This window comes from Schistocerca serialis, chromosome 6, assembly GCF_023864345.2.
Source record: "Schistocerca serialis cubense isolate TAMUIC-IGC-003099 chromosome 6, iqSchSeri2.2, whole genome shotgun sequence".
Classification (NCBI taxonomy): Eukaryota; Metazoa; Arthropoda; class Insecta; order Orthoptera; family Acrididae; genus Schistocerca; species Schistocerca serialis.
This window is the reverse complement of record NC_064643.1, coordinates 208,613,319-208,628,287: the sequence shown is the minus strand read 5'-3', so window position 1 is coordinate 208,628,287 and position 14,969 is coordinate 208,613,319. Positions and strand designations below refer to the sequence as shown.

General features: G+C 41.1%; 1 protein-coding gene and 1 non-coding gene across 3 annotated transcripts in view; both read left to right on the top strand.

Moving 5' to 3' along the window:
* LOC126483795 (cysteine protease ATG4B) overlaps window positions 1-14,969 on the top strand; it is an 80,914-nt gene that overhangs the window by 61,358 nt on the left and 4,587 nt on the right. For both annotated transcript variants that reach the window (XM_050106972.1, XM_050106970.1), the window contains exons 8-9: window positions 173-327; window positions 10,190-10,361. In XM_050106972.1, the coding sequence (XP_049962929.1) occupies window positions 173-327; window positions 10,190-10,361 (327 nt within the window). The remainder of the gene's footprint in view (window positions 1-172; window positions 328-10,189; window positions 10,362-14,969) is intronic.
* On the top strand, window positions 3,018-3,092 carry Trnas-cga (transfer RNA serine (anticodon CGA)). The gene has a single exon. It is a non-coding gene; the product is annotated as a tRNA-Ser (tRNA).

Here is a 14,969-nt window from a genome sequence, read left to right as displayed (position 1 = left end):
CTGTATGTTCATTGCTTTACTGTTTCATGATAAGCATCTAGAACAATTTTCATCTCCTAAGATTGCTTTCATACAAATTATTTCGCAATACTGTATAAAATAGTACATTTAAGAACATAGGTATTAGTACTAATATTTTTATCTCATATTTTTCACCTACTTAAATATATAGGTGACGAAGTAATTTACCTGGATCCTCATACAACACAGATGGCAGGTCTTGTAGAAGACAAGGAACAAGAACACGAAAAAGAAATGGATGCATCGTATCACTGTCAGTATGCAAGCAGAAGCCATATCTTGCATATGGATCCATCTGTAGCAGCTGTAAGTAGAAAAAAAAACTTTGAAAAAATTGAGAAGAAATTGTGGGATCAGAAATAGAATGGAGGTTGTAGATTAGAACTTGATCAGCCCATCCTAAGAAATTCCAATTTCTTTAACACTATATTAGTCCGTAGGTGGGTAGGTGTTTGATGGTTGCAGGTTAGGGATAAACACATATATATATACACACACATGTCAACAAAATTTTTGTATCACCCCTTTATTTCAAAATTCATGGCACAGAGTTCAACAACTGGCTCTGAGGCATGTGTGTATATATTCATTTGTAATGTGTCCTGATCACCAAATCAAAAAACATACACTTATGTAACAGCAAAATCATGTGTGTCCTATTGGGCCTAGCTGCCCTACCTCCTCGTCCCTGCTCGCTCCCACAAACAACACTTTACCATCCCCCACCCCTACCCTGCTATCACTCCCACTCACCACCCCAGCCTTCTCCTTACCCCCACCATACAGTTGCCTCTTCCATCATGCGCTGTTGCTTGCAGCCTGGCTTCAGCAACAAAGACTGTGGCCATGTGTGTGTGTGTGTGTGTGTGTGTGTGTGTGTGTGTGTGTTTATCATCAACAAAGGCCTTGTTGGCCAAAGCCTCACTTTCCGACAGTCTTTTCACTGTGCCTATCTGTGATTCAGCATCTCTGCTATATGGTGAGTAGCAAGTACCCTTTTCATAGATTAGATTAGATTAGATTTACTTTCATTCCAATTGATCCGTAGTGAGGAGGTCCTCCAGGATGTGGAACATGTCAGAAAAACAACAATACATGACAAATATTTACAACTAAAACAAATAAGCTAATATACCATTCCACAGGTCCCAAGTGGAATGATCGTCATTTTTTAATGAACACTATATGAAAGTCATTTTACAAATACTAATGCACTTAATTTAAAATAAAAAGTTTTTTATTTATTTATAAGGTAATAAACATGTAATACAACTACTATAATACTTATTTACAATGAATACATTACTGCACTGAAATGGTGCAGAAGTTAGATTGTACTCACACACACACACACACACACACACACACACACACACACACATTTACAATGAACACATTACTGCACTGAATTTGCGCAGAAGTTATATTGTACTTATGTATATACAAATCAGTTGGTTTTACTGAGAAATTCATCAATGGAGTAGGAGTTGGCCACCAATAAATCCTTTAGGCTTCTCTTAAACTGAATTTCATTGGTTGTTAAACTTTTTATGGCTGCTGGCAAGTTGAAAATGTGTGTTCCTGAATAATGCACACATTTTTGTACGAGACTAAGTGACTTAAAATCCTTGTGGAGATTATTCTTATTTTTAGTACGGATTCCATGAATTGAGCTGTTGGTTTGAAAAAGTGATATATTTTTAATGACAAATTTCATTAAGGAATAAATATATTGAGAAGCAGTAGTTAGTATCCCTAGTTCCCTAAACAGGCTTCTGCAGGATGTTCATGAGTTCACACCACATATTACTCTTACTGCACGTTTTTGTGCCCGGAAAACTTTAGCTTGGCTTGATGAATTACCCCAAAAAATAATCCCATATGACTCTATGGAATGAAAGTAAGCATAGTATGCCAGCTTTTTCATTTTTATATCCCCTATGTCTGACAAAATTCGCATTGCAAACAGAGATTTGTTAAGATGCTTCAGCAGTTCTGTGGTGTGCTCCTCCCAGTTGAATTTATTATCAAGCTGTAATCCCAAGAATTTAACACTGTCCACTTCTTCTATCTTCTTGTCATCGTATGTTAGACATATACTCATGGGAAACCCCTTACAAGTTCTGAACTGCATGTAGTGTGTTTTTTCAAAGTTTAGTGACAAAGAATTGGCTAGGAACCAGTGATTAATGTCCACAAATATTTTATTAGCTGATCTTTATAAGACTACGCTTGATTTGCTATTTATTGCAATGTTTGTATCATCGGCAAACAAAATGAACTTGGCATCTGTTAATGTTACTGATGAAAGGTCATTGATATACACAAGAAAAAGTAAGGGCCCTAAAATGGAACCTTGTGGGACCCCACATGTAATTAGTTCCCAGTTGGATGATGCCTGATAGCTTGATACATGTCTCTTTCCTAATACCACCCTTTGTTTCCTGCCAGAGATATAAGATTTGAACCATTTTGCAGCATTTCCTGTTACACTATAATACTCTAATTTACTTAAAAGGATATTGTGATTTACACAGTCAAATGCCTTTGACAGATCACAAAATATACCAGTTGCCTGCAATTTTTTGTCTAATGAATTAAGCACATTTTCACAGTAAGTGTAGATAGCCTTCTCAATATCAGAACCTTTTAGAAATCCAAACTGTGACTTTGACAGTATGTTATTTGAGATAAGATGGCTATAAAGCCGACTGTATATTACTTTTTCGAAAATTTTTGAGAATGCTGGCAACAGTGAAATTGGACGGAAATTTGATGCTATTTCTTTAACTCCCTTCTTAAACAGTGGCTTAACTTCAGCATATTTCAGCCATTCAGGAAATATTCCACTGATAAATGACTGGTTACACAGATAGCTTAATATGTTACTTAGCTCAGAATCACATTCTTTAATTAACTTTGTTGATATTTCATCATACCCACTAGAGATACGAGATACTGGCAGAAGTAAAGCTGTGAGTACCGGGCGTGAGTCGTGCTTCGGTAGCTCAGTTGGTAGAGCATTTGCCCGCGAAAGGCAAAGGTCCCGAGTTCGAGTCTCGGTCGGGCACACAGTTTTAATCTGCCAGGAAGTTTCATACCCACTAGATGTTTTTGATTTTAAAGATTTTCTGATGGACATTATTTCTGTTGGGGTAGTGAGGGTCAAATTCATATTATGGAAGTTGCTTGAAATTTCTGGTCTGAGGTATTCCATAGCAGCATCTACCGAAACTGACAACCCCATCTTTTCGGTAACAGTTACAAAATGTTTATTGAAAAGTTCTGCAACACTATACACATCTGTCACCAATGTATCATTTACTCTTAATGCTATTTGTTCCTCTTCATGTCTGGTTCTACCGGCCGCCTCCTTCACTATATCCCATATTGTCTTTATTTTGTTATCTGATATGGCTATCTTTTCCTTGTAATATATTTGCTTTGACATCCGTATTACAGTCTTTAATATTTTGCAGTATTTCTTGTAATGTGCTATAGCATCAACATCAGAACTGTTTCGGATTGACAGATACAGTTTTCTTTTTGTTTTACAAGATACCCCTATTCCTCGAGTAATCCATGGCTTTTTTGTAGACTTTGCTCTAACCTTGGTAAGTTTTGAGGGAAAACAGTGTTTGAATAAGGTAAGCACTTTATTAGCAAAAGTGTCATATTGTTACATTCCATCCTGGATTTTCCACTATGGATATAGTGTTGATCCATGTGCGGCATTGTGCATAGTGACTGTAAATATTATTGACTAAAATGAGTGAAAATGTACCTGATGCCTAATCATTTAGCGACTCAACATTAACTTTTGAATTACTTATGCAGTGCATTAAACTGTTAACATGTTTGTTTCCTTTATAAGCTGTAAACTGCTTCTCTAGGGGGAGGAGGTGGGGTTTGTCTCAGCAGCCAGTGTGCTATGAGCCTATTGTGAGTTTCTATTCCTAGTATCCTCTGTCCAGGGGCCAAATAAAAGTATGCAGTCAGTACAAGGAAAAAAGGACCATTACTATCCATTATTAATGCTCTCTGTGGGTAAGAAAGGATTTCAGTATGCAACAACAAAAATCTTTGATCATTTGCACAATAACATAAAATGTCTGGCAGGTAGCAAAGGAAATTTTATATCTAACCTAAAATTATTTCTTTGAAACAACTCCTTATATTTCATGGAACAATTTCTATTTAAACTCTGTAAGCCCGTAAATAATGTTGTAATCTTTTTTTAAGTGTAGCTGCTTGAATAGGATTAAAAAACAGTGTTTTTATTAACATTATCACTAATTGTGTATACATATCCTTAAACTGACTTGTTCCACATCATTTTGATAAAAGAAGGGTTCAAATGATCTGTGGATCATGTAACCAACTAACTAATTAACTTGACTTACTAGTGAAATGCTTCAGTCCATTCAAGCACAGCATTCTACCAATAGATAGCACTCTTGGCAGCTGGGTGTATGTTTACAAACAACGTCAGGGGGGTGACCCTCTGATCGGTGCAGGAACAATCACAATAGCAACACATCTGCATAGCGTATTGAGGTGATGCAACACTTTTTTGTTGATGTGTGTAGATCAACTGAAGATGGACAGGAGGGTGGGGAGGGGGGGGGGGGGGGGAAGAAAAACTGATCCAGAATCTCTCAAAAACTTATGATTGATTTGACAGGTTAATCACCAGTAAGGAATTGCTTTTGGTAATTATTTCTACATAATGGGAAGTCATTTCTTGTAGTACATGGATAAATAAAGTGCCAAATGACTATATAGATTCCCATTAAAATGCTTGGTAATTATAGAGGCATATGGAATGATAACAGCAGAAATACAGGACAATGTGGAAATGTAAGGACATGGATGTAATGAAGGCAAAGCTAAATAGCCAATATAAATATAGTAGTGCAAATTTTTAGTAGAAGTGGAATTGGTGAGAATATTTATAATTTCAGCCCACCTTCTAAATTACTGTTTAAAGCAATTGTGCACACATAGGAATAAATGGTCCATCATTAGAGGGCAGCAAATATGCACCACAATTGATGCAGATGTTAGTCTTTGAAAGCAGAGATTTCTTCTTCTAGAGAAAAGAGGAAAGTGCTTGAGAAAATATTCTTTTCAGTCCTGTCTTTTTCCAAAAAGAACAACTCAGTTTGACTGCTGCTGTTCGTTCCTAAATCTCGTACTGCTTTGTAAGGAGAAGATATTTTTGTTATCTTCCTGATTGTACTTTCATTCTAAAAGTACTTTCTTTGTGAAAAGTAGACTTGCATGAAGATTGTGGGGTGTAGACAAAAAGCAGTGTATATTATTCTTGTACTTTGCACCTCCCTTTGTTCCTCCCACTGACTAAAGTACATAGAAAAAGTAATTCTTTTTATGTCATGTGTCCTAACTGCCCCTAATAATTTCTTATAAAAAAACTTGTATTTATTTATTACTTTCATTACACAGCTCTCTCTCTCTCTCTCTCTCTCTCTCTCTCTCTCTCTCTCTCTCTCTCTCTCTCTCTCTGTGTGTGTGTGTGTGTGTGTGTGTGTGTGTGTGTGGGCGCGCACGTGCGTGCGTGCGCGCACTCATGTGCGAGCACACATGCTTGCCTGTGCGTGTCTGTGTCCGCGTAGGCTTCAGCAACTGCCATTGAGTTTGATAATGAAAATGTGTGCTCTTCAAAGAACAATTTTAGCTTAGCTGGCTAAAATAAAGAAGGTTGCAGAAACATTTATAAAGAGTATTTCAGCTTCTAGGTGAGGTGTATGCCAATGTTGTGGCAAACACTTGTTAGTACAAATTTTCTAGTGCAGGTGCAGCAATTCAGTTATCAGTAAAACAGGGCTCACATAAATATACTGTGTGAAAACTGTAACAAGTAGTCAATGAAAAGAACTTAAAAGCTTCACTTAGAGTGTCACTTGCAGGACTCGAATTTTCTCAGAATATGCTTTTCATAATGAAAATAGATCAACACTAATAAAAGCTCACTATGTGTTGCAGCTGTAAGGCTGTTGAACATTTGAGAAATGGGATTGTTTGGGTGGACATCACCGCAACTCATCAAGGTGAACATATCTGTAAAGTGAAATAGTTTGACAACTTGCCAGCAGTTACATCCCACTGCACACACCTCAAATCTAGCAAAGTTAGCAGAGATTTTTCAACTATTGATATTCTAGAACTAAAGGAGAAAGTGGGAAGCAGAATGCATAAAAAGCATAAAAAATATAATAGAGCAAGTTTGTGGTGAACTGGAGAAGATATCTGTGTATAAGTTGACATCAGTTTCTTTGATGATGGCTGAACATGTAACAGCTGTGGGTTCAGCTGTCTGAACATGATGTTGTACATCCGTAATCAGTACACTGTTTCAATTGTCAATGCTGGGAATACATCATCTAATCTTGCATGGGTGAGTAACTTATGGCAAATATAGTGATTATGCATATGAACGAAAATGAAGTCCATTGTCATAAAAAAAAGAAGACATGACTATCAAAAAGCTGCAGTTCGACTTTCTTTAATCATTATTAACTTTGATAATAATATAATGCGATTGACAAGGTCAAGCCATTCTGGTTTCCTAGGGAAAACGATAGTCATCATACACTGTGAATCATTATGATGTCAGGCCACACACTAGTAAGTCAGAATGATTTAATTACGTTGGATAAAAGATGACAGTATTATCAAAACTAGTCATGAATAAAGTGAGGCATATGACAGCTTCTTGGCTGTCATGTCCTTGTTTTTCAAGTATTTGGAAGGTTTAGAGCACCACCTGCACAAAACATATCTCCTTTTATCACCACAAGTGTGTGTGTGTGTGTGTGTGTGTGTGTGTGTGTGAGAGAGAGAGAGAGAGAGAGAGAGAGAGAGAGAGAGAGAGAGAGAGAGAGAGAGATTGAGATTGATTGATTCAGGTAACCATGCAATTCAGACTTGAGGCTGTTCAACTTTCGTTGAATATAAATTTCAGGACACTTAGATCATACTCTGAATACCATATTCACAAGTGAAACTGCTAGTAATCACAAATTCAACCACTTGATTAACTGAAACAACATATCAGGGAAGTATCCCTGAGTGCAGAATTTACTAATTGATGCTGGTGCAGACATATCTATGTTTAAGTGAACTTACAGCAAAATTATTAATTTTCAGTATATCACCAACTATGCTTGCATATAAGAGTACATCACACCTCATGGCATTATTCCTACCGGCAGATGGAAAGCAGTTAAGTAATGTGTCTGCATTGAAGGAGCTGAGAGCTGTCATACTGTACTGTGCAGATTTTGACTTACCGAATCATATGTGGATCAGAGTCTAGCTGAGATGGATGTTGTAATCAAGCAACTCCTAACCACTCCAGTGTCTGTGCCCAAAAGAAAAAATGATGGAAAAGAAAAAATGAACTTACCAGTAAGGTAGCAGCCATTGCCCCATGTAAAAGTAAAATCAGCTAGAGCATGTTGCAACACTTCACAAGGAATGCTAAAAGAATCCTCTTTGATTTCATACATTTAATATTAATTTACTGACTGATCAATACAAGTAATTTCAGTTGCTCATCTTCTGAACAGCATGTTGCTATTTGGGGAGCAAAATAACTGATGATGGTCAAAGTAGAGAGGATATAAAATGTAGGCTGGCAATGGCAAGGAAAGCGTTTTTGAAGAAGAGAAATTTGTTAACATCCAGTGTTGATTTAAGTGTCAGGAAGTCATTTCTGAAAGTATTCGTATGGAGTGTAGCCATGTATGGAAGTGAAACATGGACGATAAATAGTTTGGACAAGAAGAGAGTAGAAGCTTTCGAAATGTGGTGCTACAGAAGAATGCTGAAGATTAGATGGGTAGAGCACATAACTAATGAGGAAGTATTGAATAGGATTGGGGAGAAGAGAAGTTTGTGGCACATCTTGACCAGAAGAAGGGATCGGTTGGTAGGACATGTTCTGAGGCATCAAGGGATCACCAATTTAGTATTGGAGGGCAGCGTGGAGGGTAAAAATCGTAGAGGGAGACCAAGAGATGAATACACTAAGCAGATTCAGAAGGATGTAGGTTGCAGTAGGTACTGGGAGATGAAAAAGCTTGCACAGGATAGAGTAGCATGGAGAGCTGCATCAAACCAGTCTCAGGACTGAAGACCACAACAACAACAACAACAACATCTTTAAGGTGTTTATTGATATGCCATGTCTTATGAAACTGAAAATCCTCCTGGTGATTTCTATGTTTGCTGTTGTTCCTTAGTTGCTTGTATATTATTGTTGTTGTTGTTGTTGTTGTTGTTGTCACCAGCAGCATCATTGTCATCATCATCATCATCATCATCATATCATCCTTCTATAGATGACGTCTCTTCTGTGCAACTAAATGTAACTAAATGTAGTTCATCTCCGTTTGCAAAGAATCCTCAGTGGCAGTCTGTAATACAAGTTTGTTGTAAATGTGCCATACACTGAAGAGCCAAAGAAACTGGTACACCTGCCTAATACCGTGTAGGGCTGCCCACGACCACGCAGAAGGGCTGCAGCATGACGTGGCATGGATTTGACTGATGTCTGAAGTAGTGCTGGAGGGAATTGACACTGAATCCTGCAGGGCTGGGCGTACATTCGTAGGAGTACAAGGGGGTGGGGATCTCTTCTGAACAGCATGTTGCAAGGCATTCCAGATATGCTGAATAATGTTCATATCTGGGGAGTTTGGTAGCCAGCATAACTGTTAAAACTCAGAAGAGTGTTTCTGAAGCCAATCTGTAGCAATTTTGGATGCGTGGGATGTCACAGTGTCCTACTGGAATTGCCCAAGTCCATTGGAATGCGCAATGGACATGAATGGATGCAGGTTATCTGACAGGATGCTGATGTACGTGTCAGCTGTCAGAATCATATCTAGATGTATCAGGGGTCCCGTATCACTCCAGCTGCACACACCCCACACCATTACAGAGCCTCCACCAGCTTGAACAGTGCCCTGCTGAAATGCAGGGTCCGTGGATTCATGTGGTTGTTGGTTGGTTGGTTGTTTTGGGGAAGGAGACCAGACAGCGAGGTCATCGGTCTCATCGGATTAGGGAAGGATGGGGAAGGAAGTCGGCCGTGCCCTTTTGAAAGGAACCATCCCGGCATTTGCCTGGAGCGATTTAGGGAAATCGCAGGTTCATGTGGTTGTCTCTGTACCTGTACACATCCATCCGCTCAATACAATTTGAAATAAGACTTGTCTGACCAGGCAACATGTTTCTAGTCAACAGTACAATGTTGGTGTTGATGAGCCCAGGTGAGGCATAAAGCTTTGTGTCTTACAGTCATCAAGGGTAGACGAGTGGGCCTTCAGTTCCAAAAGCCCATATCAATGGTGTTTCATTGAATGGTTTGCATGCTGACATTTTTTAATGGCCTAGCATTGAAATCTGCAGCAATTTGAGGAAGGGTTGCATTTCTGTCGCATCTTCATCGCTATCTTGGAGATGCTGTGTCCCATCGCTCTTGCACTGACTATAACACCACATTCAGACTCACTTAAATCTTGATAACTTGCCATTGTAGCAGCATTAACCAATCTAACAACTCTACCAGACACTTGTTGTCATATATAGGCATTGCCGACCGCAGTGCCTTATTCTGCCTGTTTACGTATCTCTGTATTTGAATGTGCGTGCCTATACCAATTTCTTTGGCACTCCAGTGTAAATATGTTAAATAATATTTCTATATATGTAACTATATTACAGGTTTTTCATTATTATCTTAACAAGGTAACAACAAAAATTGCAATATATTAATGTATTTGGAAACATTATATCATAAATTTATTACATACGTACAACAAACACGCTTCATAAATAAAAGGAAATGACACACATATGTCATAAAAACAAACAGCTTTGTGTTTAGCTGCATAGCTGGAACACATCACCAAGAGGAAGAAGAAGAAGATTATGATGATAATAATAATAATAATAATAATAATAGAAGCACAATAAAAACTTGAAAGTAATTGCAGTTGCAGTAAGTTCCTTTTCTCAAGGCTTGATAAACAAAATTAATTTATTGTTAAACTCTCAGAATATAAAGTGTTCCATTGTCCACAACTATCTGTAGTGAACTGTAACTAATTTGCTATGTTTTTTTTATATTTTTCCTCAGTGCTTCTTATGTGCCACTGAAGAAGAGTTTGAATCACTTTGCAAACAAATCAAAAAGAAACTTATACAAAATGAAAAGCAACCCTTATTTGAACTGTGTGATGAGAGACCAAATCATTGGTCCCCACTTGATGACTCAGCAGAAGAAGCACTGGGAGCTATGGCCTGTTATGGTATGTATGATAAACACTGAACTATTTTGCATAATTCAACAAAATCTTGTGTGGAATAGAAATAATGGAATGTGCCTTGCAACGAGGACCAAATAACGGCAGACAGTCATCTCAAACTTCCATGTCCAACCCCTTCAATTATTTGTTTTGCTTGTTCCAATCTTTGTTTGCTCATCCTTCGCTTGTGTACATATATGTGACATATAATGAACATGTCCCTTCCTCCCCCTCTCGTGGTCCATTACCTCCGCCGTCTCTTTGCCCAACACCTCCTCATCTTCCTATTTGTCCATCTCCTCCTCATCCCAATCTTTGTCCATCTCCTCCTCTACCTCTCTCCGCCAATCTTCTCCTTCCCCTGCTCATCCCTCCTCTCCCTGTTCATCTCCTCCTCCTCCTCCTCCTCCTCCTCCTCATCATCATCATCATCATCATCATTTCTCAACCCATCTCCTCTTCCCTCCCCTCTTTCTGCCAGTTGCCTGCTCCCCCCTCTTTCTGTCCACCTCCCCCCCCCCCCTCTCTCTCTCTCTCTCTCTCTCTCTCTCTCTCCCTCTCTCCCTCCCTCCCTCCCTCCCACCCCTTTCTGCCCGTTACCTTCTGCCCCTATCTCCCGTTTCATTACATCACCCCCTCTCTTTCTGTCCATCTCCTTCCTCTCTCCTCCTACTTCCACACAATACACCTATCATTCAGGGCAGCCTATATGGCAGGGACTGCTCCATTGTGTGGGAGACCATCAGGAGAATTTCTGGCAGAGGAGGGAGGTGCCCCATGGCTTCTGTAATAAATAACGGCACTCTCCACACGGATCCCCAAGACATAGCCCAGACTATGGCAGCGTATTTTGCCACGGTTACTGCAACAACCAGTCAGTCTGGGTTTCCAGTGTCATAGAGCAGTTGCTAAGAGATGTAGTCTGGACTTCCAGTCCACCACTCATGAAGTTTACAACTGCCCATTTTCTATGTGGGAGCTGGATTCTGCATTGTCTGCAGCTCGTGACACATCCCCTGGTCACGACAGGATCCATTACAGTATGCTACGACACCTCACCAGGCACAACAAAGAAATCCTCCTCGCACTTTTTAAAGCCATTTGGATGCTAGATCACTTTCCTGACTTGTGGCAGGAGGCAGTTTTAATTCCTTTTTTAAAACCTGGGAAAGACTGCACAAGCCCGGTAGCTACCGTAGTGTTGCCCTCACTAGTTGCATGGGAAAGACCTAGGAGCGGATGGTCAACCGCCGCCTTGTCTGGATGTTAGAATCCCGGCAACTCCTTTGTCGCTTTCACTGTGGGTTCAGGTGGTTTCGTTCACCTTCGATAACCTTGCCCTCCTGGAGGTGGCTATACAACAAGCTTTCCTATGCCGTCATCACCTTCTAGGTGTATTTTTTGACATCGAGAAGGCCTATGATACTACTTGGAGGCGTCTCATCGTGGAACAGCTTCACGAACGGGGTTTTCGTGGTTGTCTTCCTCGTTTTATTCCGTCTTTCCTCTCGCCACGATATTTTAGATACCGAATTGGTGACGTCCTGTCTGACCGCTTTGAGCAGGAGAACGGTGTCCCTCAGGCTAGTGTTTTAAGTGTGACTGTCTTTGCCATAGTTGTTAATAGCATTACCTCCATAGTGAAAAGTCATATCCAGTGTTCCTTGTGTGTGAATGATTTCTCTTTGTTTTCCTCTTGTTCAAGCCTTGCAACAACAACGCGTCAGTTGCAACTTACTCTTAGACGTTCGGATGACTGGACGCAGAAGAGTGGTTTAAGTTTTCCACCGAGAAGTCCGTATGTGTTCTTTCTCACCATTCTCATTCGATTTTAACCTTTCCTGAATTGAGGATGAGGGACACTAGCCTTACTTTTAAAGACACAGTGAGATTTCTGGGTCTCATTTTTGACTCAAAGCTTACGTGGTTACCTCATCTTAAAGACCTGAAACGACGGTCACTTAAGGCTTTAAGTATTTTAAAATGTCTTAGCCACAGTATGGCTACTTACAGTGCACCAGGCGTATAAAACTTTGTCCACACCATTCACCCCTGCATACCATACCATTGTTCAGCCTCCTCTGGCACGGCTATTTCATAACTAGCAACGTGCGACGTAGCCCTATGGGATTCCCGCACAAGATTGCCTCTCTGCGATGTCTATGGCTGGTCTTCATGATTTACGTCACAGTTGGAGCAGATTTCCACCTTGGCTCCTCCGGAGACCCAGACTTATTTTAGATTTGACTAATTTTAAGAAAGATAGCACACCAGATTTTACATTCCAATCTCTGTTTCTTAACATTTTAGATCTGCATCATGGTTTCACTGTCATTTACACTGATGGCTCCAAACAGGAGAATTTCCTTGGCTGTTCTGTAGTTTTCCCTGATCATGTTGCCCGGATTCGCCTCCCTGATGAATATACCGTTTTTGCAGCGGAGCTCCACGCAATCCTGAAGGCACTGGAGCAGATGAATCGTGTTCGGGGCAATCGATTTCTTCTCTTCTCCGATTCTCTTTGTGCCTTACAATCACTGCAGAATCTATACCCAACTGAGGAGATGGTCCAGCTGATATATGACCAACTGTACTTGCTCCAACGGTGGGGTAAGGAGGTGTCCTTCTGCTGGGTGACTGGTCATGTAGGAATATGGGGCAATGAACAGGCCGATTGGGCTGCCAAGGAGGCCTGCAGAGAGCAGGATGTGGTCCAGTGTCCTATTCCCTTGCAGTCTGTCGTCTCTGCACTCCACAGGAAGTGCATGGAGTTGTGGGAGGAAGAATGGCTGGCAGTGACAGCCAATAAACTGCGGTTGGTGAAGTCAACAACCCAGCTATGGCATTCCTCCTGCTGGTTGCTCAGGCGGGAAGAAGTGACTCTCACACGTCTTTGGATTGGGCACTGTCCTCTCACACATAGTTTTTTATTACAGTGGGAGGATACTCCGTTTTGTGATGCTTGTGGTGTGCACATCTCTGTCCGGCACATTTTAACAGACTGCATTTTATACCGTGATGCAAGGGCAGAAGCACAAGTTGATGGAGATCTGCCTTGTGTTTTAGCTAACGATGAGATGCGTGTGTCTGGGGTTTAAAAGTTTTGTGATGTGTCTGGACTCTGGCCTAAAATTTTAGGCTGGAGGTTTTAGTGTATTGCCGAGTGGCTGACGCCTCCCTTTTTTCCTTGCGGTCAGCCAGCCACTTCCATCTGCTATATTGTTTTACCTCCCTCTACCACTTTCTTCCTGTGTTGTCCATGTTTTACTGCTGATGACATGCTTTGTCCCACACTTCGGTGTGGGTAGCACATACTTTTCAAGGCTTCTTACCTGTGTTTTATGTTCTGTTTTATCTTCGCTGAAGACCTTGCTGTCATGCACCCAAAAAACCCTCTACTACTACTACTACTACTACTACTACTACTGAGAAAACTGTTTACTCATACCTCTGCTCCTATTGGAGCTAGGAGATTATAAACCACACATTGCTAATTCTCGTGGGGCAAGTAGTATGGAGGTTGACATCGGTCCAGGGGTTTGGCTGGAGACCCCCCACATCCACACACACACACACACACACACACACACACACACACACACACACACACACACACAGAGAGAGAGAGAGAGAGAGAGAGAGAGAGAGTGAGTTTATGAACAAATAGTGTAGTCAGTCCAAAGAATATGTAGAAATAGCTGATGCAGTGCAGAGTCACTTTCAGCAGTACTTCGGCTGGCCATTGAGAGGACCACATTAGCTTTCTCCAAGAAGTGAAAATGGGCCTATGGCCGCTTGGTCTTAACTTGGCCAGCTGAAGGGCTTACATGACCCACCAGGCAGAGATGATGTGCTACTTACCACTTGCAGCCCCTCACCCTTCCCCTCCCCCCTCCATTCCCCATCTCACCCCCCCCCCCCAACCCCTCTCTGTGTGTAGGGGTATTAAGACAAGTCAGTAGTATGATATGATCCATTGATATGGCCCACTGGATTACAAGTCTTCTCTCCTTGAATCAGTGTGTAAGGCTGAAAACGACCTAACTGATGCGGGGAAGAGAGAATGGTACCAATGGGCTAGTGCTGGGCAAGATCCCAGCTGGCACCTTCAGCTGGACAACAGACTGGAACTGTCACCTGTTCGAATCTTTACATGTAGGAACTCCTGTCTGGGTGTGACCCTTGGGACATATCCCAGGTTGGATCCAATGGTCAGTTTCGTTGCAACAAGGCCATCATTGGTTCTGGTGACAATGGCATGAGAATTGCTCTACAGACATCAGAATCAGCTTAGGTTGCAATATCCTGGCCAGAAATCTCCACCATCAGAAGGCCTAGTGCAGCAAGCAGCCACCACCCCACCATGATCTCTATCATCTTACCAGAGAAGACATCTCCTTCTTGCCCACGGACTTTGACCCCATTGGAGTCATCACTGCTGCCAACACCTCAACCTGAGCAGCCAGCTCCAGCTTCTTCACTTACTCTTCCGGACCATAGCTGCATCCCTCTTCAGGGTTGTCACATGGGTTGCCTGCCCTGAGGTGCTGGAGCAGCCTAAAGATGCCACTGGCCGGAATGTGTGTTGAAGTCTGTGACAGGTACATTTTT